Raw genomic sequence first — 22188 nt, 5'->3', positions numbered from 1 at the left:
CAGGAGAAAGCTTTAAAAACTAGGTTTATCAGAATCCATCATGTAAAAATGCTTAAAGAGAAGGTAAAAAACAAAAGTAGATACTTTGTGACAATATATTAATAAAGTAAAACACCACAGCAGTTCTAATCAAAGTCAAGCTTGACATGTAAGTAGCTACGTAGATGCTGTCAGGTGAGTACTTATTAAAACTGTAACCCTGAGGGAAGAAACGTTGTGCGTCAAGCGCATGAACAGCTTGTCAAACTCTTTGAGAGAACTCAGACAAAAGGCCACTGAAAAAGCCTCAACCACTTCAGTTGTTAGTGTTGTAGTATTTTTTTGTTAGTGGGAAACCTAAACATAAAGTGCACTCTTCAGAATATGTTTTAGGGAAAACAGTTCCTCACTGAAAATTGCGTTCCTAGAGAAGAAATTGACCCTAATGTTGAAAACTTGCTCAGAATTAAGTCAATTAGTTAATTTTTCAGAGTTATTTGTTCGGACGCCGTCAGTCCAACGCTCACCTGAATCTAACGCGTATCCCAAACTAAACTGAACCAGTCTAAACGAATGCACACACAAACAACCACAACATGACCCAACAAATGGAGTACTCCACTTAGGAGAACTTTACACACTTGATTGCTTGGGAAAACAACATTGCTTGGCTTCGCTCGCTTTAGTCGTTTCTCAGCCGCACAAGACCATGAAACTGCATGTGGCATCCTGCAATTTAACACACCGATGCTGAATGGGGAAGCGACGGATGAGAGGAAATAGAATTAATTCTGAGCCATTCAGCAAGCTACAGTGACATACAGATCTCGGGCCATCAAATGTGCCCTTATTCTTTCCCCCGCTGCGTTCTTACTCTTTTCCTCTCCTCTTCTTGTCATTTTCTGAGTCATGGTGACTGCACTCTAGGCTCCCCTGGTTCTTGTACCTGAAAAAGGCCAGTTATGCAACAATCCCCACCCCGCCACTCTTCCCCCTGCATGTTGCACTTGAGCACCAGGAATCTGTACACACACATCATTTCTTATGTAAGAACATTTACACACTTACAGTGGTCCCTTCAACTCATCCCAAAAGTTACAGCACCGCCAGGTGTCGACGCTTCAACGCAAACGTATTTTCAGCACAGCAGAAATAATCCATAACCCCCCCCACCACCACCACCACTCAAATTTAGCATCAGGTGCATAAGATCCCTTTGCTTTTTGAAATATTCCCCAGTTGAACTGCTAACGTCATATGCCTGTTTCCCAAAAAGGAGAGCACAACCTGCTTGATTTAATCAGTCATACTTTTGGTGGCAGCTCCAGCATAAAAATAGTTTGTTTGTGTGCGTGCGTGTGTGTGCATGTGTGTGTGTGTGGAGCAGATACTCACTCCTTCATTAGGGTAAGCCTCCCAGCCGAGGTCGGCCAGTGCCGACATGGAGTCTAATAAAGTAACTGCAACAACAGAAGGGAGGGGGGGAAAAAAGCAAACACATTAGTTAATGTCCAAGAAAAAAACAACTAGATATTTTGTGATTCTTTCAAACATTATGTTAAACTAAAAACAACCACATAAATGCTCTTAAAAATGTCCTCATGAGTCATACAATGCGTAATGTGTTGCTTTGGAGCGTTTTAACGCTGGAATCACAATCAGTTTGGGTTTGTAATTTTAACTTCAAAATAAAGATGTAAGGGGAAACAAATATAGTCTATGAGAAAGCATCACAAAGACAAAACACTGTTTTTCCACTTAAAAAGGTAATGTCATGTCTTAGAGCCAGAAAGGATGCAAATCTTCAAAGTGTAAAAAAAAAATTATGTCACAAATTGACTTTCAATTATTTTTCCAAGCACATTAATTATTTTTAAATGCATTTTCTGAGAAAGTCTTTGGAGTTGAGCTTTTCTAAAAAAAATACTACCATGTACTGACGATCCCTATGGATATGAAAATGCTCAAATTAGTAGCTTCAAGAGGGAGAGCAACCCTATGAAGGACAACTCCACAGGAGCTAGCATCCAGATTAGTCCAGCAGTCGTTTGTGAGCATAAAGTTTAGCACTTAAAAAAAAAGCATTAATTTGCCACAGGCATTTACTACTTCTTTTTCCTTTGTCAGCACATAATGTCTGCCAAGTGTCCTATCAAATCAACATTCACCGACTCCAAAAAATCCTTCTTTTTGCAGGTGAGATAATTAGGAGCAGCTGTGACTGTTTTCATTTTTAACGAGTCAAATGAAGGAGAGAGCAGATGACTGCCTTTTGATAATCAGTCCATCGGCTTCACTCTTAACTTCTACAAGTGTAGCATTAACTTGACGTGACTTTTAGGGCCAAAGTAGATCTTGTTACAGCTTAACTAGTTTATTATTCCATATGGTGGCTCTGGAATGACATTTCAGTGAGAAGTGAAACCTTCACACGTAAAATCTGACATGATTTTTGTGTATAAAAGTGAGATTTTCTGCTGCATCTATTCACCCTTGCAGCAAGGAGACTCTATTCCTACCACAAGTTTCCGTTGTGTTATGTATTGATAAAGCCCTGAGCTTACCTTGTACTCCTTTTTTTTCCCTCATATTTCTTGAATTTAGACAGAAAAAATGAAACTCATAAGCAGCAAGACCAAGGGCAAATAAAAAAAGTTTAAAAATAAAGATATATTCCTGTGAACACTGCATTTGATATTAACCCAAATTAATTTGGCCTATTATTGAAATTGATTTTCTGAAATACTTGAGTGTACAAAAATGTTTTTCAAAGCAAAGTAAATCATTTAGCTCGCGTAGAAACTTTTTAGTTAAATCCTCTGCAACTAGGCTCAAGAGACTAATGAATGAGCAGTGAATAAAGTTAAAAAAAAAAAAGAGTCAACAAAGCACCACAAAGACCCGCAGGAGGCGCAATGAAAACCTAGACAAATTGTCGAGGAAAGTTCCAGGCCAGGACATGCGACTAGTTCTTACCCGTTTAGGTGAGGGGATTTATTCAGGACCGACTCACTCAGGTCCTAATCGGCACCTCTGACCATCAATATTTAATCAGCATCCATCTGCAGAGACCGCCGCATCTTTTCCTTCAGCTTTTTCCTCTGTCAAACGCACCGTGTTTTCTGCCAGGTTGCATGTTCTCTATTAAAAATCTTAAGGTTAATACCTTCAGCCCCCAGATCACAGATCAAATTCGTGAGCCAAAGATTTAGCGCAGTTTAAGGTAGTAAACATTTAAAACGAAAATGTTTCGTTTTATGAGAAGCAATAATCTAAATGCATTACACTTTTGGGAATGTGACTAAGTGCTCTTAGAGAATTAGAAGTGCCTGTACTGCTGATGTATGTAACTATTTTTTTTTTCTGCTTTCTGTCCCTCTCTGCTTCTGGTTTTCATGCTGTTCATCAGACAGCCTTTCTTTTTTTTTTTTTTTCTCCCAACCCAGCACCCCATGACAGCAGGGTGGGCTGCCATGCTGTGGAGATGTGAGCGTATGTGAATTCTGTGCGTGTGATAGTTCACCTAATCTTCCTGCCTGTGTCTACGCGCGCTCGCACATCGCAGTCAAGCAATATAATTGTACGCATTGCATAACGAAGCAGACAGAGACGTTGCCCAGCGGAGCTGAGCCGATGGATTAAATGAGAGGGATGAGACCGACAGAGGAGAGGAGAGGTGCTGTGCAGCGAAAGGTCAGAGTAGACCTCCAGCCTGCGCGTGTATTTAGAGCAGCTAAAGACTCTTTAGAGTGTTTTCCTAGAGGTCCAGGGCTTTAGAGTGCCATGGTGAAACAGGACATAATAGTGTAATCATATATGATTTTAAGAGAGCGGTGAGCTACATACTCCCCAGTATAATCATCTATCAGGGATAGAAAGAAAAGAGATTAAGGCTCGTCAGTGTGGTGTCATTATGCTGTTTTAACACTTTCACAGATTACAACGCTCTTGAAACGAAGGTGTTTAAGACTACTTTTTAAAAAAAAAAAATACATTTACTTCAACTGATTTACAATATATGCTAGTTTTCCTCAATGCAGCCAAAGTGCATCTTGTTGTTCTGATGTAAAACAGGATCCGATGTATCACACTGCATTTAAAAAAGATCGTCGTAGACTAGATGTGTCGAGTCTACTTACATGAACTAGAGTCATTGTTTTGACAACTGTTTTGATAAGCGATTGAGCCTGTTTAAATCTTCCATTCATCAACTCTCCGCAGCTGTCTGGCTCTGCTGGTAAATATGTTGTTCTTTTCGACATTTGGGCTGGTTGAAACAAACCAATTTATTATTTTCTCATGTCTCCGTTCACTGCGTCGGGCTAAACGGTGCAAATCAGATGAAATACCTTACTTGCTTAGAAGGCAGCAAAGTTATTTCCAAAAGACTACTGGAAGGCAGCTACCTGGACTTTAGAGAACCGGGTTGGTTTAAATCCACAAAGTGTTTTTATACATGTCATAGTTCAGTGTAGTTTAACACCTGCTACAACAACCATTTAGTTTATAGCTTAAATCTACTGTATAGCAGTGTGTTGTGCTTCCACACACAAATATGTTTATTGCTCATACCAGAAACACTCACCTCTTTCTAAAGCATGTTGTTAATGTATAACTTCAACATATTACAGATTTGTTTTGATGCACCAATAAGGGCAGCATCACCTTCTCAATTTTTAGACTAGTCGATATTTCGCTCTGCACCGACTTTTAACAGTTCATGTAGACGAGTTGCAATTGCGTGACAAAACGGATTTTTCCAAGAAGATTAAAAATGAGGAACTGGGTGGGGTAAATTACAAAACGGGAACTGCAAACCCTGGCAAATGCTACCGAAATATTGTGCCGCAAGTTATATGTGCACGATAACCTGGCAGCTTTGCACTCTTATAGAAAAAAAACACTGACACAGCGACTCTTCTAAGTCAACTTGACCTGTGGACCTTGACTTAAAACGTGAAGACGTGCGACCCCTACTCACCAAACTGGTTTGTGGACATAATAAACAAACCTGCACCTTCGACCAAAGTGCAAAGCTTCCAAAAAGAGCTTAGAGCCACTTGCTAATCTAAATTGCTACTAATGTCGTTGCATATTCAAAAGCCATTTTGCAGCCCTTTGCCAACCTGCAGCCTTACATAAAGCTACACATAAACACTTTTTCTCCACTCTTCACACTTATTGTCAATAGCACTTATTAGTTGCAATCAATGTCTAGACTCATCAATAATGTATAACCTATGGTTTCCAGTCTGCTGACACAGCCAGTATGCAAATAGCCTGTGTGTGTGTCCTGTATGCATTTGCGTGTTCAGAAGGTGAGAAAAATGTAAAGCCTGTATTGTGTTTAAGTTTGACAATCATAAATCTCGCTGTCTATTGCCATGTAATCTGATTACTTCATCTTTGTTCCATGTGTTGAACAGGGAATTGGTTTAATACAAACTATAAACCTGGGCAGAAGTGGAAGCAGTGAAAATCACGAACAATAAGACCTATATCGGAATCAAACTATTTTCAGCAAAAAGACACTCAAAAATCTAATATTTTCTTTTTTAAAATATTAAGCAAGTGCGACGAAGCTGCGCTGTCATCTCTGACAGGGAGGTGTGAAGAAATGAAGTCTTAGGAAGAAGAACGGTGATGCAAGAAGCTATTTATGAAAAAAATGGGCAAATGTTTACATGAGGAGAGGCGAGACTTTGGCAAACGATAAGCCTAAATGTCTAGTTAGCTTAGGCAGTGAAAAGGTTAGCAGCATATACATCATAAATCTGCAACAAAACTAATCCATGGTTCTCTTTTTAATAATCTAAAACATAATCACTCACTCCAAGACATGTTTTGTGAAATCAAATCCCCGGCTTGATTAGCAGCCAGATATGACTTATTACGCCCACGCTGCAGCTTCTTTCGAGCGCTGCTGCTCTGCGATGGCATAAGGGTAAAAAAAACGTGAGTCATGGACAAACATTACCTTCACTTTCCCAGGCTCTTACCAGAGGAACTAAACGCTCAGCTCCGTGGATATACACATGTGACCTGATTACTGCGAAGGCTGTTTGGTTACAGAGAGACAAGCTGTCTCATCGATTTTCAGCATCAAACTGTGAGGTTTACATTCTGGAAGTGAAAGATGAGGAGAAAGTGGGGGTGGGCGGTGTGAACCTTTGAATCACAAATTCCTCTACAGACGACGCTCTCAAATTCTGAAACCTCAACATCCAAGTGTCTTTTTCTTTTTTGTCTCCTCATCTCCCTCTGTGTCTATTTTTTTTCTTTCTATCTCCTCAGTGCCGTTTCCTCTCTCTGGGGTGTCTGTGTCTCCTGTGTTTTATTTTCCTTGTTCCCTCTTTCTCTCCGCTCAACGTCTCTCGTCCCTCTCTCTCTCTCTCGTTGGACGCCGTCCACGGCTTCAGCTGGGCCGCGAGAAGCTGCAATCCACACGCCAGAAATCAAACAAAGCTGCCAACAGCCAGACTGGCACACAAAAGAGCCAGGACGCTTACACACAATCAGCCACACGCACACACAAGCACACACTCACAAAACAAGACAAACACACACCTTAAGACGGTGCCAGGGCCACAAAGACAAAGACCGCTCAATGAGACCACCGCACAGCCTCGGCAGTGAGCACAATAAGTGACTACATAATGAGTTCATTAGATCTTTTCAGCTTAAATCCATGACGGTTAACGTAAAACAGGTAGATGTGGGTCACCAGGTGGCTCGGCGGGAGAGTTGACATCGGTTCGATTCCCATCTCTGGACCATTTCCTGCCCTTCTTTCTGTCCAGCTACTAATTAATAAAGGGTGCCACAAAAACATTTAAAAAAATGTAAAAGTGTAAGAGTTTAAAGAAGTTCCACTATGTTCATTATGCAAAGTTTTTTTTTGTCTTTCTTTGATTGAGTTTCTCCTTCTTTAATAAAACTTTGGGGGGGGTTTTTCTTCAAGAAAATGCTAATCAGAGCTCCGAGTAATCAAGGTCCTGCAGTGAAAATCTTCTGCAAACAGGAAAATTTAAAAGGAAATGTAAACGAGTTGCTGATCATTCATTTTGAGATAAACTTCAACACAGTAGTGGGTGTTTTGCAAATAGCATGAGTGTAATTATTTCCATTAGTATAGAGCCTGATGTTCATATTTATGCTTTTTTTTTTTTTTCAAATAAACAGCAAAACTTGTGGATTTCACTTCCACGGAGTCTCATGTTTGTAAAAAACACAAAAGTTGTGTTTTGGTAATAAATTGACATGCACCTGTTCAATTTCTATTTAAAGAAATTCACTGCAAATGAACACAATCCAAGACAACAAGGCTGTTAACATCAAACATTTTTCTTGCCACGTTTTGCTTCTTCTATAATTTTCATTATTCACTGAATGTCACAGAATCTGTTGCTATTTTCGTGTCATTAAAGAATCTAGAATTCCTCTAACAAACGTCGATTCCCATATATAATATTTTATGTCCTAAACTTAACAAAAGCAGTAGATTTTTTTTGTTGTCAAAATGGGGAAGCTAGTGATATTAAAAGCTTGAAACATGCCATGTTTGTTGGTGCCAGGTGGACTGGTATTGTTTGTGGCGTGTATATATCCACAGACAGACACACACGCACTGAAAGTCTAATTATTAGCCATGCAGTCACTGGAACTAACACCATGATTGGCAATAATAACACCAATTAATGTCAACCTGCGGAGCAATCTCCAGGAAGTCTATATCGACGAACAAATCCCTTACTCAACTGTATGATTTGAAATCCTGATCTGATATCAGGTAATAAAACACTTCAAAATCACCATGGCCTTTGTCTGCTTTCATGGAATTTAGCTACTTTATAGTTTTATTTTGTTTTGATCTTATTTGCACCATTTCTGCCACACAATTCCACATCTCTATCAGCACCTAAACTCTGCTGAGTAACTGTACCAGTAGACAGATACACTTTTAATGTCTCCGAATATTCCCACGACACACACGCAGACCTTTCCCCCCTTCCTCCTCTCCAGTGAGCATGCAGTTCAACAGGCGCTAGTGTTGTCAGGGCAACAAATGAGCGGATGGAGAGCAGGATGAAGGAGTGGGAGGACTTGAGCTCTGAACTTTAGGAATAAATGGGCATCCTACCAAGACAGCTACACTTGCTGTCTTTTCATCAGACTGCTCTCCACTCATCCACAAACCACCAGAGGCTCTCAATCAGTCCTTGAGCTCTTTCACTGTGCACACTCTCATCTTTTCTTCATCTACTCTTATTGAAGCCGGGCGCTGCAGCATATCCCTCCAATCTCAAGATGACTTTTACTATATGTGATGTTTTTGTCAAAATAAACCATTTTTTTCCCCCTCCGCCCTTTGACAAAGAAATGAACATTTTCGAGTAAGTTTTATAAAATCTCAGCATGCTGGAAATGTGTTACAGTAAAATAACATGCAGAGAAAGCGGCTACAAATGGATATTTGCCAGTCAGAATCTTTACTATTCCATAGTCTTCATCAAGCATTTTAAGTGCCATTTTTGAAAAGATGTATTCAAGACATTTGTTCTCTTCATATTTTATTAAGTGAATTTTTATATATCCAGAATTTTTTTATTGGAATTATGATTGGCTTTTTAAGTGTGTGGGAAGTTTTCTTTTTTTGCAATAATGATACTCATTTCATTTCCAAACCGCTTCTTTTGCAAGAAAACAGAATCCAGATTGATTTCAGAGAAAAGAAAAAAAATAACTTTGAGCCTTTTGCAAACTAATTCTGTGTATGAATAATTTAATTGGCAAAAATTAAAGTCTAATCCTGCTTCTGCTTTGATTCACCACATTTTTCATAGCTTTCCCGCTATCTATTCTCTATGATTTTTGTTAAACTCTATAAAGAAAAAAAGTTGAATTCATTTTAATTTGGCCTGGACTAAATTAGGAAAATTAAAATCAATTATTATAAGAATCGTGCAGGGAAATATTACATCTATTTACATAACTGTTAGACGGGTGCAGATTACTGAGCATGAAAGCTGATTCTGCTGAGGAAAATTCAATTAGGTTTAACCTTGCATGCATAAATGATGGTTTCTGAATCATAGCTGGCTGACTTACAACATCAGAGCAGAAGATAAAAGCTCTGTTTAGACAGAATATTACCTCAATTTTTTTCCCTTAAATGGCAAGATCACACTTGCAAACATCTGGCTCAACAATCGGCTCCTGTTTTCAGATAAATTACTTCACAGCAGATGGTAGATTACATCAGAAGACTGAATAAAAAGTAATTTCTTTCAGGTATATAAAATCTAAAAAAAAATGCATTCATGTCTCTGACAACTGCTTACGTGTGTAAATCATTGACTGTTATTAATGTGGTTAAAAAAAACAAATGGATGCAAACAGAGAGACACTAGATGTGAGAATATTTCAACTACATATAAAGCGAAATGAATGGGACATATTATAAGCATTAAAACAGTGCTAGCCAGCTAACAGGTAAAAATAGCACCAGTCAACCTGTGTCATTTGCAATAGTCTGCAGAGAATCATTCAGCACTTTCAGAAAGGCATTACTGAATCAGGAGTTTATGTTCCCTAATATTCTGAGTTGTAAGGTCATGGAAACCACCAAACCAATACCTCTTTAAAGTAAACACAATCATCACAATGTATATGCCTATAAGATCAATAATTAGGAGGGCAGTACAGTGACAGTATACACTCCATTGGTATAACATAATGAACATAATTATTATGATTGTGTCCCAATTTCCATTTTATAAACAAAAGATTCTGAAGGATAGATTGAGCATAGTGTCTCAGCACAGGGTTAATCAGCACATTTAGTTTTTCCAGCTACACATACAACAATACACCCTGATTTTAGAGAATTGCAAAATCTAGACACATTCCTTTTTTGTAGTGTGCCTGACTTTAAATGACAGACAGTACACCAACATAGTTCACAAGCAGAGTTTAGTGCAGAGGTTCCCAAACTGTGGGGCGCGCCCCCTAGGGGGGCGCCGTGTCATTGCAGGGGGGGCGCGGGAAGCCGTCTGGATGAAAAAAAAAAAAAACATGAACACTGTATGCGCTGGGTTTTTACCTTAGAATGGCCAACTCTCTGTTATTCCTGTTAATTTGATACAGTAGAGGCTTCCACACTTCCCATATTTGTGTCCTCTGTCACTTTTATCAGCAGTTAAAACTGTTTAATCCGTTGTTAACATTTTGTAACCTGTTTTTCCGAGCTGCCTTTAAACGCAACATGAGCGCTACGACGCTCGCGCTGGGTTTACACCTGTGAAGGAGACCTGTTGCTGCTGTGCGGAGCTACGTAGGTTTGTGTTAGAATCATGGCAGCAAACCAGCAAAACGCAAAGAACTTTTCACAGTTTTTCCCTCCAAACTAACCGACTGAGTTGAGTAAAGCTGTTGGATGCAGGTAATGTTAGCTAAAAGATGACTAGCTAATATCAATACAGAACCTTAAGCTTAACAAGTACCTTGTAGGCTACCGATGTTGGTGTCTATTTTCAGCTACGTACATTCATTTTGCCCCCAAAAAAGTCGATGTCCCCCCCCCTCGTCACACGCGTCGTTTCAACCAGACAGCCATTTGTAATCCATAGGGGGGCGCAGAAAATGTTTGGAAACCACTGGGGGGGGCGCAGAAGAAAAAGTTTGGGAACCACTGGTTTAGTGGAGGATTTGACTGACTGAAAATGTAATTATCTGGGGCACATTAAACATCCTTACTTTCAAAGAATGCTACTTTTACAGACAACTCTCATCAAATTACAAAAGAGCATCACCAGGAAAATGTACCGCTGCCCCAAAAGAAAAAAAAAAAAAAAAAAAGAAAACTTCTTGGGAACACGAAATAGAACTTTGGGCATTTAACTCAGTTCCAAACATTACAGATCCTAATCTGACCAAACATCTGTGGGACGCCCCGGGCCAAACCACATCCACAAAGAACTCCCTCATCCACCCACCCTGTTTATATGCTCCTGTCTTTGCCCAAATCACATTTGTTTTAACATCATGAAGTGATGTTAAAGTACTCCAGACAGCTGGCTTGAAGGATGTAAAGGGTACAGTAGAATTAACAGGGATGTGGCCGTCTACATTTTTTGCCAACCTTCAATTTATTCATTTCAGGTCTGCAAAAGTAAAAACTCTGGAATATTTCTCACATGAAAAGCTTGCACCATTGGAGCTCCACTGCAGCAGAAGGCATATTAGCCTGTGCTGCTGACAGCGCTAGCAGGGACTGAAAGGAGGATATTCTTACAGACAATGACAGGAGCACTGCACTAGTTTGTCGCTTGAAGAGGCTCCGGAGTATGTGGGGAGGCCGGGAGGCGGGAGGGATTGGGTCTTCAGTTCGCCTGTGCATGCTTGTTGAATGCTTACAATGTTGAACTCTGACACCCAGTCAGATCCAGACACTTGTTTTGTTTTTTTTTTCCTTAATAAGCTTCTTCCCTCGGTACGTCCACGACTCATCAAGCGCACAAAACAAAGCACATGAGCAGCACGCACAAAGAAACCTGGAGGATTCAGAAACAAGTTGCTGTACAAACCAGACGCTGTGGCACGCTCTGCTCAGCTGAATTAAACAGCTATTGAGAGCCGAGAGCAAGAGAATAAGAGGTGGCGTAGGTAATTCACAGCTAATGGTTTAGGAATGCCTCTAATGTCGTTTACTTCAAATGTGCATTTTTTTTTTCTTTTCTGCTCTTCTTGACCTTTTTTGTTCTCTGTCTCGAGACATTCCGTCTGACAGAGCATACACGCTCACACTCGCGCGCACACAGGCACAGAGAGCTGTCACACAGTGGTTGGTCACAGGAGGGTAAATTGGCCTGGAGTCTCTGGCGTTGGCTGCAGCGTTGGAGGCAAAGAAGAAATCACATGACACATAAAAGTGTGCTTAGGCCGGCTTCTGTTGTGGATGCTCACATCAGTTCAAAAATGATGAGACCCTGTGACCTGCACCTCATCTCATAGGTAGCGATTATAGAAAAGCATGCAAATATAAGAGGTAACATTTATACTTTTAAGAGGCGTCGATCAAAGGTTTGTGGGTAATTAGGAATTTCTGGTTAAGACCTTCCGAAAATGATTTTAGCAGATTTCGATTTTGCTTTAAGAACTTCATTAAACAACATTCAAAATAGTGTTTTCTACTCTTTCTGAATATGAATATGATGTCATTTATTTAATTAATTAAATTTATTTATCACGAGCAGAAGCGACTTCTCGTCACCTGCGTGTGAAGGACCTTTAAATTTAAACCGTGTTGTTCTTTATAGTAAAGATTAGCATGCAATACATGTCTCCATAATATTAACTGGCAGGGCAGGTGAGAGGTTTTATTGTGAAACTCCAGTTTACTTAATACATTAATCATGGATGGGCATTTTGAACCAATCAGTCGATTGTTCCATCAACCAACTATTTTGTGGAGATACTGTATTTTCTCATGCAGAACATGCATGTGTAACACAATAAATAGAAATAAAATACTAAATACATGTAAATAATTAAATGCTTGCTAAAGTTCTGACTAACGTGAGTTGATTATATGGTGTTTGATAAAACTGTTAATTAATTAAATGCAAATAAATGAAGTTTTCAGATCACAAAACCATTTTCGATTGTAATTAAATGATAAAATCTAAACCTAAAACCTAAATCCGAAACTGAAGGCTACGCCATCATTCACAGGCGCAGCACAAAACAAGCCTGCAGAACAAACATGAGAATAACAGAAGGATGGGAAAGAAGGAAGTAAACAACATTTGATTCAAGCTAAAATGTACAGGGCTAGGTGGAGAGGGAGCGAGGGGGGGAAAGAAAGAGAGGAGGACAAGCTTGACAGTGGTCAAGGCCCACTGATCAGTGATTGGAGTAGCAGTTAAGGGCTTGTTCAGAGAGAGGGGGAAGGGGTCAGTAAACGTGCTGATGGTGAAAAGGTGGGAACCCACTTACACCCAAACCTCAGCACAGCCATCAGACACCAGAAAATGACAGAAGGGTTTCTCTGACATTAATGAACTCTGCATCCTACAGGAATCATTCAACCTTACGAACTGTCGAGACATACACGAGCCCCCTTACTGTGAGAACTGAAGTGGTACTTTAAGTTGAAGCTAAAACGATTCACTATTTAATTCAATGAAATAGCTCTTTTTTCTTTTACATGAAAAGGTCCTTCTGACCAACTGTGTTCCAACAACAGCAAACATTTCACGCAGAAAATGATTGAATAAGAACACAGATTTGTAGTAAAGACAGTCTCTGAAACATTGGCAGGAAAAACACATTACGACTGGCACTGTAGTCACTACCTGTTAATTATTATACGAGTTATCTTCTCTCTGAAAATATCATGACAGCGTCATTTAGGTTTGCATCAAAATGAACCAAAGGTTTTTGGAACAGTGTCCTTTGGCCAGATTACCAAAGTGGAGATGCTTGGCCACAACGCACATCTCCACACAAAGCCAAAACCAAGCATGTGCGGCATATCAGCACAAACAGCTCATAACAGCTGTGCAGCATGGTGAGGTAGGAGTGATGATGTGGGCTAGATTGTGAGTCATGGAAAGGAACAAAAACATAACCGTAAATCTACAATGACATGAATGAAAAGCAAAAAAAAAAAAAAAAAAAAAAAAAACCAACTGGGGTCGCCCCAGATCTCAGCCTATTGAAAAGCTGAGGTTGGGACTTTATGATAGCTATGCATAAACAAACACCCACAAACCTCAAGGATTTAAATAAAGCAATTCTGTAATGAGATGTGGGTAAAATGCCCACCACAACACTGTAAGAAACTGATGAAGTTAAATGGAAAACAACACCATCAAGATGAAGGCGGTTACGGACTAATGAGTCACTGGGTGCACTTTTCTTATGACTGTAGTCACAGCCATGGGAACTTTCTATTCCTATGTTTGTAAGATAGTCGCTAAATTCTAAATGTTCACTTACTCACTACATCACATTTCATGCTTTTAATAAAGTGGCCAAGAGATTTACTTTACAGGTTAAGAAACAAAGGTTTAGTACACGTTTCCTCTTAATCTGGAAAAATTAATCTATCTCAGAGAAGTGACGAAAAAACAGATTATATATGGTAAATGACCAGACAAATCGAAATTCTGAGCCGTTCACTTTTTGAGCTCCCTTCTGAACGACCCAAATGGCTCTGAATAGTAGCTAATGCCTGCATAAACACGGAGAATACATTTAAAAGCTTGTTTGTCGTTTGCAACGAAACATGAACCAGTCAAGTTGGTTGCTATATTCCAGTTCCTGAAAGGAAATCTGGTACTACCCCCTTCATTAGCATTAAAACACAGTTCAACTGCTACTCTGCCGCCTCAATCTGTCCTAATGAGCGTGACTTGTTGCATCTTTACAATATACGTTTTATGGGGAGTGTTTTATGTGCCGAACCAAATTCGGTCCCGTTATTTCACAGCAACAACGAGTTCGAACACCATAAACCGCACATAAAACCACAAGGAGCTATTTGATGTGTTAATTCAATGAGTTGATTATGTTTTGTGCTTTGTTGTCTGGATTAAAGAATATATTTGATGGTAATGTCATATAAAGCATTACCAGGAAACGTTTACCAAGTATGCCGGCGCTACGGATGCTTACGCATCCTCGCATTCAAACCACCGCGGTGAAAAAAAAAACTTGTGCCCAGCACGACAAACATGGAGGCTCAGTATGGAAGCAGAGCTGTTTATTTTATCTTGGGCTGTCAGTCTTTGTTCTTCTTGTCCTTCTCTCGTTTGATTTGTGTCCCCTCAGCTCCACACTGTACCGCCCAGAAGCGCGCACACACACACACACACACACACACACACGCACGCACGCACACACACGCTCCCAAACGCACAATGAATCCATGATGAGGCGAAGCCCTCGTGGCAGAATCATTTTCTGTCACCGGCTCATATTTATAACCCCATCTATCAGTCAGCCCCCGGACTATGTGACACTGTTCTCTGACCACCTAACTGCCCCCCAGCCATACATTGAAACAGGATGAGTGGGTGTAGTTATGCATGTGTGCCTTGATTCTGCGGTTTGTGGGGGTTTGTGCTGTTTTTTTGATTTTTATCTTCTTCCCGTCTTGTTTTCATTTACTTGTCTTGTCTGTGTTTTGTTTTTCATTAGTTTTGGTTTCTACGGTTCTTTGTTTGTGTCCTTGCTTGACTTCCAGAGCCTCCAGTTGGTCTAGCTCTCTGCTTCCTGCACACCAGGATTCGGTTTACGTGCTAGCAAGCTTCCCATGGTTACTGTGTCCTTTAGATTCTTGTCCATCTGTGTGTTGGTCCTTTAAATGTCAGACTCACTTTTGTTTCTGCGTTGTTCCGCTTTGGTCTCGTCTTAACCTACACTCGTCGGTGCATTCAGTTTTGTCTCAGGTAATAAAATTTATCCGTTGCACATCCTCCGTTCTCATGAATACGAGGTGGTGCTTGGGTCTCATAAAGTCGCCATGCCGACTTTATGTGTGTCCTATGAACAGACATCCATCTGGATGTGTTTTTGGGCTTGTGCAGAGAAGCAAAGTGGTTTCAATAGTTGCCTAGGATCAGTTGAACAATGAGAAACTCAAGAGTAACATCAATAGCTGATCAGCTGAAGCACTATCCAAACTATTGCCAGGTCATGCAAAAACAACACTCTTCAGTATGGACACTATTGCTAAGGAGGGAACACTCAGAGCTAGTGGATTTCAGTTTGAGTGAGATGTTTAAAAAGTAAATTAAGAGATGAAAAATGCACCAGGGTGCAAGAAGCTATTTAAAAGAAAACTGTAGGTCAAAGCATCTGCAGCTCATTTAGGTTCAGAGAAAGCAAGAGCGATTGAGAATCGTACTGGAAAACTTTGAGGAAGCATTTAGACTTCCAACAACTATTTCTCAAGAAAGCAACTTCCACAAATGTATAGCTTTTTTCTTTCCATCACAGGGGCAACAAAGAGAGCAAGCATACACTTATTCTTGGGAAAACTTAGAGAGGCCAAAGAGAAACTAAAAGTATCCAGAGAGAGAGAATATGCATGCAAGGGGAGAACATGCAAACTTCATGCAGAAATGTTTCAGGCTTGAATTTATCCCAAGATGTTGTTGATTGAAGGCAACAGTGTTAGCAACAACAGGACTGTGCACTCTTCTTCACCTTCCCGTTAGCGTAAAATGGTGACCAATTATACAAAGAAGTGGCGATGTTATCTTGCAACTTCTAGACACTATAAAGAAATATAAATAAATAGCTATTTTCCTTACTAGTGGTACAGAAAAATTGTAAGAGTTAAGAAAAGTTTATCTACATTATCAGAAACTGGCTACAATGTTGATTGGTGTATCTCTAAGTACACCAATTAGTCTCATTACAGAAGCTGCACCATGTGTCGGCTCTGCCCAGCTGCTCATCCAAAGTCACAATAAATGTAGCAAGGCAACCAAACGGAATGAAAGCAACTAGAAGGTAAGAAATGGAGGGCACAAGGGAGGGCTGAAAACAGAAAACAAAGAAGAGCAGTTATAAAAAAAAAAGGGATTAGAGAGAAATTGGAGCAGAAGTTATATAAAAAAAAGAGAGGATGCTCATGCTTGCTGCTCCAGTCTGCTGCTCTCTGATGAGAGGGGAGATCTATATCCTGTTTGGTCCAAGGTCACGGCTGTTACATGGGAGCAGAGCCATCTCTCGGCCTCACTCACACGAACGCACACACGCGCACTGAGGTATGGCTCTGCCGATAACTACAAGCAACCATTATAGATTGAAGCAATTAAAGCAGATGAGACCTTTGACCCAACATTATACCTAAGTCAGGAACTTGTGTGAATCGCAGCGGGAGTGTGTACGTGTGTGTGTGTGTGTGTGTGTGACTAAAATCGAGGGGAGGCTTAACATAAAGCATGCTTGCCTTTGCACTAAAACTGCTCACCCTCATGTTGACCCTGAGAGGCAATAAAGCAATTTCCCTGCACACCCTGAGGCCAGTTCAATGAAAAGCTGTATTTTGCCAAATTGCGACTGAGTAACATTTTTTTTAAGTGTTGTGCCGTTTTTCTCCACCCTCCTTTTCTTTAATTCAGTTTCATGTTTGCACATCCAAAATAAGCAGTTAAATTATTCATTTGCTTTTAATTAGTGTACAGTCATCAGTGCTCAGTTGCACGAGAGGAAATCAAACTCCTTCTTAGAGTCTAGGGCTTAGCAGTTAAATGAAGCAAAAAAAAAAAAAAGAACATGATTCTGCACAAAAGCAACAAAACTGCCAGAGAATAACACGCTATAGGCTGAGGTAAAGAGGACCCAGAGATGAGGACACTCCTAGAAAAAAAAGGAAGACCTGTGAGCATCCTCTCTCCAATTACATCAGTAAGCCCTCAGGGTCCGGATGGAGGGTGTTTAGGGCTCCCTCTGCTGGTGCGCCACAGGGTCATCATGTCCTCTTCTTTTTAACATTCATAACTAAGACCTTCTGTAAATCACTCCCTCTCTCAGCGTCTGAAATGATCCCTTCCCGTGAGCCGTGGTGCCTACAGGGGAACAATTCTGTCGCAACAAATCCACCTTCCGCTTTAAGCGTCCTTGTAAATGTCAACAGTTTTGGACCAGATCAATGTCTGGTACTACAGGAAGCTCTTAAAACCCCTACAGTTTTCTGATAGAGCTCCTGCTATCAACTCAGTCAGAGAGAGTATGTTTTTCTTTCTCATTTCTTATAACCCCATTTTGCCAGTTCGCTGGAATACAACGAACACTGAGAGGAATGACTGTGAAACATACACACAGAGAGAGAGAGAGAGAGAGAGAGAGGTAAAAGGTATAAAGGTGTGGCCACAGCAATAACTGGGAGGCCAGACGGTGAAGCCAAAATGTGCTTTATTGAATTATTCTCCCGCTGGACCAAATGAATGCTCGCTTCACTAGCACTTCTGCAAACACAAGACGAGCTATGGGATTTAAGGTGCAATTTAGCTCATGAGCTGACCAAATACACCACAAACAGATAAACACGGGGGTATATATATATATATATACCCCCATATATATATATATATATATATATATATATATATATATATATATACTCCAGCTTGCATCATTTGATAAACGTTTCAAAAATGTGAAGCAACTTCAACCTATCAGCGACCTCAAAATGTGTCATTCTGAAACATGAACCGCACACAGACCAAATCAGGAGCTGGGTTTCACACTGTATGATACTCCTGGGTAAAAACACTAACGTCAAATTGCATCAACATAAAACTTTTAACAGAAAATGTATGGCTCTAACTAACTGTTTTCATTTAAAACAGAAAAGCAGAAGTGCAGACTTAAGCTGATGTATTTATTATTAGTCATATCAAGGTTATATAAAATTTATTTAAAGTTATTTTGATACTGATACGTAGCCTTTTAAAAAAAAGTAATTCAAAGTGTGGTATTGTGTGAAATCAACTTTTTTTTTTTTTTTTAGCTTCATATATTATATTATTCTCTCATCAAAAGCATACCTGGCATGTTCCTTTGATTCAATCAGGGATGTTTGAGAAACCATTGAATCTCCCGTGGCAACCACTCAGGAGTGCCTAAACGTTTGCTCACCCAAAGCGCCGCCTGTTTCCACGCAGCTCCTCCTTGGAGCCTCTGCCTCACAGATCACCCCTCCTACCCCCCCGACCCCCGCCTCCCTAACTGTGCCCCGCCAGACAAGTGGCAGCAGCAGCAATTAGCAAACCACCAGGTGGAACTGCGCATCTGCTGAACTCAGCATAGAACTACTTCTCAGTCCGATGCTCCTAGTAACGGGTGTGAATGGCATAATGAGAAGCACTGCTGTGAAGACGTGCTGAAGGCAGAATGTCGGAAAAAGCAGAAGTTTCTTAAAGAGGCGGAGGCCACTTTTAACGCATCACATTTCTAAGTTGTATTTGACATACGCAGCATTTTTATAACCTAAAGTAATACAGTTACTTGACTGTGCTACACAATGGCACTACGTGGATGGAAAATACATAATACTGCCCCTTACATAAAAATCCACTCCTCTAGTTCTTAAGTGCTTGATGTGCAGAAACCTAATACCTTTTGGCCATTCTGGTCTCCACAGAATAACACCAAACGCTATGAACCTCAATTAGCTTGTTAATTAGTTGGGCTACCTGCTCCAGTAGCCAGCCAACTGTCCACTGCCTAACAAACATGATGCTCATAACTTGGCAACTAGACCTGCACAATGTATTGAATTCCAGTCATCACTGAAACATCAGGGTGTGCAAATGATCTCCAAGGCATGATACCATGATGCTTGTTATATGCATTTATGCTCCGTATATCGTTAATATATCTGGCCAGAAGAATTAACTTCTTTGCATCACTTGGAGTTTTGCTAAAGGAAAAGCCTCCTCCACGCCATGATGCTGCCACCACCTTGATTTGCCATGAGGACCCATCCTCCATTACCCTGCACTCCATTAATCCTGAGAAAAACTATAACCATTTAAACCTTTGGACAGAAAAAAACAAAACATGGGCAATTCTGAAACTGAATTTTCAAACCCTGTCACCTTTAATAAGCCCACGCCTACGCAGACCAAAACACATGGCTTAATGCCGTTATCTAAATCAACAGGAGTTTCCTTTGGCTTCCAGTTGGTTTCATCATACATGCTCATCTCAATTAATATTTCAGCAGTGTTTTAGAGTCTCCTTCACGTGTTGTATCATCCTCCTCCTCCTCCTCCTCCTCCTCCTCCTCATCCGTACCTTCACATCCTCCTGAGTCCGGGCTGTGACATATGTTCAGCACAACGTATGTACAAACATCTTATGCAGTTAACTCAGGCAGAGACAGGAGGTCCCATTACACCTTCCGCTGTGCGACGTGAGTCACTTGACTGTGACATCTATCTGTGAGCGAGCCTGGAGTTTATGTTTTCTGTGTGGTTGAGAAAAGAAAGTATCACAGGGATGGAGCGCTTTGTTGAGCAATCAGATCAAGAGTAACTGGAGATTTCAGAGAATATCAAATGAAAAGATTCACAGAGTGACAAGTCACAGCTGTATCATCTTCAGTCAGACTGTCTCTTCCAGTTTCCATCAAGTCACCCAGAAAAAAAAAAAGGAAAAAAAAGAAAGCAGCTTCACTGACAGACTTGGGTCACGTTTTTTTTTTTTTTGTTTTTTTTTTTGGTGGTTGGGTGGGGGGTAGGAAAATAACTTCTGGATTTAGTTCAGCTTCCCGTGAAGACAGCCCAGCTCCCATGTTTCATTCCAACAAGCAGTCAAGAGTAGTTAGAGAGTAAATGTATTGGCTAATTTCAGGCTGAGCATCGATGTTAATACAATAACCCGGAGAGGCTCAGCAGCAGCGTGTGACAAATTTAATGTAATTGCTGCTCCTCATTTGCAGACTGAGGCAAGAGAAGCAAAAGAAGAAAAAAAAAGAAAGAAAACGAAAATCACCATTTATCTGTATTTAAAAATGAAGATATCAATAATTAAGAAATGTTTTGGCAGATATGTCAATGTTGTTTGGAATAATCATGATTAAGTTAAGTCGGGGGAAGATTTGTAACGTTAAAAAGAGAGAGAGAGAGAGAGAGAGAGAAAAAAATCCTTTCTCGGTGTCAGAAAGTGAAATGTCTCCAGTCATCTCTAGCTGTCTCTCACTGTACATACAATACAAATTTAATGTCAGCATGCTCGGGCAAGAGAAACGTGACGAACACTCCCCGCTTCTCTCAATGCATGATTTATAACCGAGACGAGCACTTAACGGGAGTCTGTGCCGCCGCGCCGCGCAGCGCTCCGCTCCGCTCCTTCCCCGGGAAGAGGGACCGCCGGGATTACGGGGCTTCCCATCCGCCGCCGACACGGCGCGCGAACACCCAAGTCATCCCCACTCAACTCCTTCCCGAAGCCTCGCACACCCACCTTCATTCTCCGGGTAATTCCGTAAGGCCGTGCTCGGCGGAGACGCGTGGAAAACGAGGAGAAGGGAGGACAGCAGGGGAAGGGATGGATAGATCCACGGGACGCGTGGTGGTGCCATTTTCAGGCTGCGCTGCGCCCTCGCTGCATCCCTGTTGGCGGTGTCGAGTCGTTGAGCGCAGCCTTGCGATTGAGTGGGAGAAGGAGAGGAGAGAGAGGAGGAGAGGCTGGGAAGGAGGGTCCACAATCAGCAAAGTCCTGTCAATCAGTCTGACTGTGGTGTGATCCAGAGAGAGGCCTGTGGGGGACTTGACAGTTTTACACTCTAACAAATGATATTTGATTATCATGCGAGTTTTAAAGTTCTGTTTTATAGTTGATGGAAAATAACAACACTTAGGGGGAAACTACACAATTTCTTAGCAGAACAAGTAAAAAAAAAAAAGAGAACATTAAACAATACAAAAAGGGAATAAGAACTGTTATAAAAGAGAAATTTAAAAGGCATAAAGTCAGGATATCTCCCAAGGAGTTGATATTTCCACAAAAGACAGAGCCTTGAAAACATTTTCATACCCTTTTGGCTCACATTTATCTGCACTACTCACACCGAGAGGCTGGAGAGGCGACTTTATGAGGTAGACCAACATGGAGTGGTGTCTGGTTGTGAATAGGATGGAAAATAATGGTTTGAAAAAAAACTGTCTACAAATAATTGGGGAATGAGGGATGCGTTCACATTCAACCCCCTGAATTAAACTTCTGTGGGACCAACATCTGCTGCAGATACAGTAAAATTGTTTAGTAAAATCTGTTTCAGTTTTCTACATCTACATAAATATCTGCCCATTCTTTGCAGTCTCAGTCAGACTGAATGGATTGTATGTATAACACCAGTTTTCAAGACTTGGTGAGACTCCGTATCGTACTTAGCCACGTGATTTGACTGGGTCATTGCAACAAAAAAAAAAGTATGCTTCGATCTATTGTTGCCCTGATTGGTACATTTAGGATTGTTTTGCTAGAAGGTGAATCTCTGCTCCAATCTAACGTCACATTTTCATCTAAAATTCAAGCGTAATCGGCTTCCTCAGCAGATCAGACCTACGTACGGCCACCATATGCGACCACCATCATGTCTGCAATAGGTGCTGTGTGATGTGAAGCATATAGTTTTCCAAGAACCATGATGTTTTTGCATCTTGCCAGAGAGCCACAGTTTGG

At 40.7% G+C, this 22188-nt stretch overlaps 1 protein-coding gene across 2 annotated transcripts in view; it reads right to left on the bottom strand.

Moving 5' to 3' along the window:
- Window positions 1–21607, bottom strand: part of LOC106926308 (ephrin type-A receptor 3-like) — a 103740-nt gene extending 82133 nt beyond the window's left edge. Inside the window, exons 1-3 of one of the 2 annotated variants that reach the window (XM_088014615.1) lie at window positions 20968–21607; window positions 11791–11865; window positions 1375–1439 (exon numbers count right to left, since the gene is read on the bottom strand). In XM_088014615.1, coding sequence (XP_087870741.1) covers window positions 1375–1439; window positions 11791–11865; window positions 20968–21085 — 258 coding nt within the window. In that variant the 5' untranslated portion in view covers window positions 21086–21607. The remainder of the gene's footprint in view (window positions 1–1374; window positions 1440–11790; window positions 11866–20967) is intronic. The other variant, XM_015001139.2, reaches the window with a different exon arrangement.
- Window positions 21608–22188: the final 581 nt, after the last annotated feature.

Source organism: Poecilia mexicana, unplaced genomic scaffold (assembly GCF_051168715.1).
Source record: "Poecilia mexicana isolate PSO_F unplaced genomic scaffold, ASM5116871v1 scaffold_17, whole genome shotgun sequence".
Taxonomy (NCBI): domain Eukaryota; kingdom Metazoa; phylum Chordata; class Actinopteri; order Cyprinodontiformes; family Poeciliidae; genus Poecilia; species Poecilia mexicana.
The sequence above is the reverse complement of the archived record's forward strand: the minus strand, read 5'-3'. Positions and strand labels throughout refer to the sequence as shown.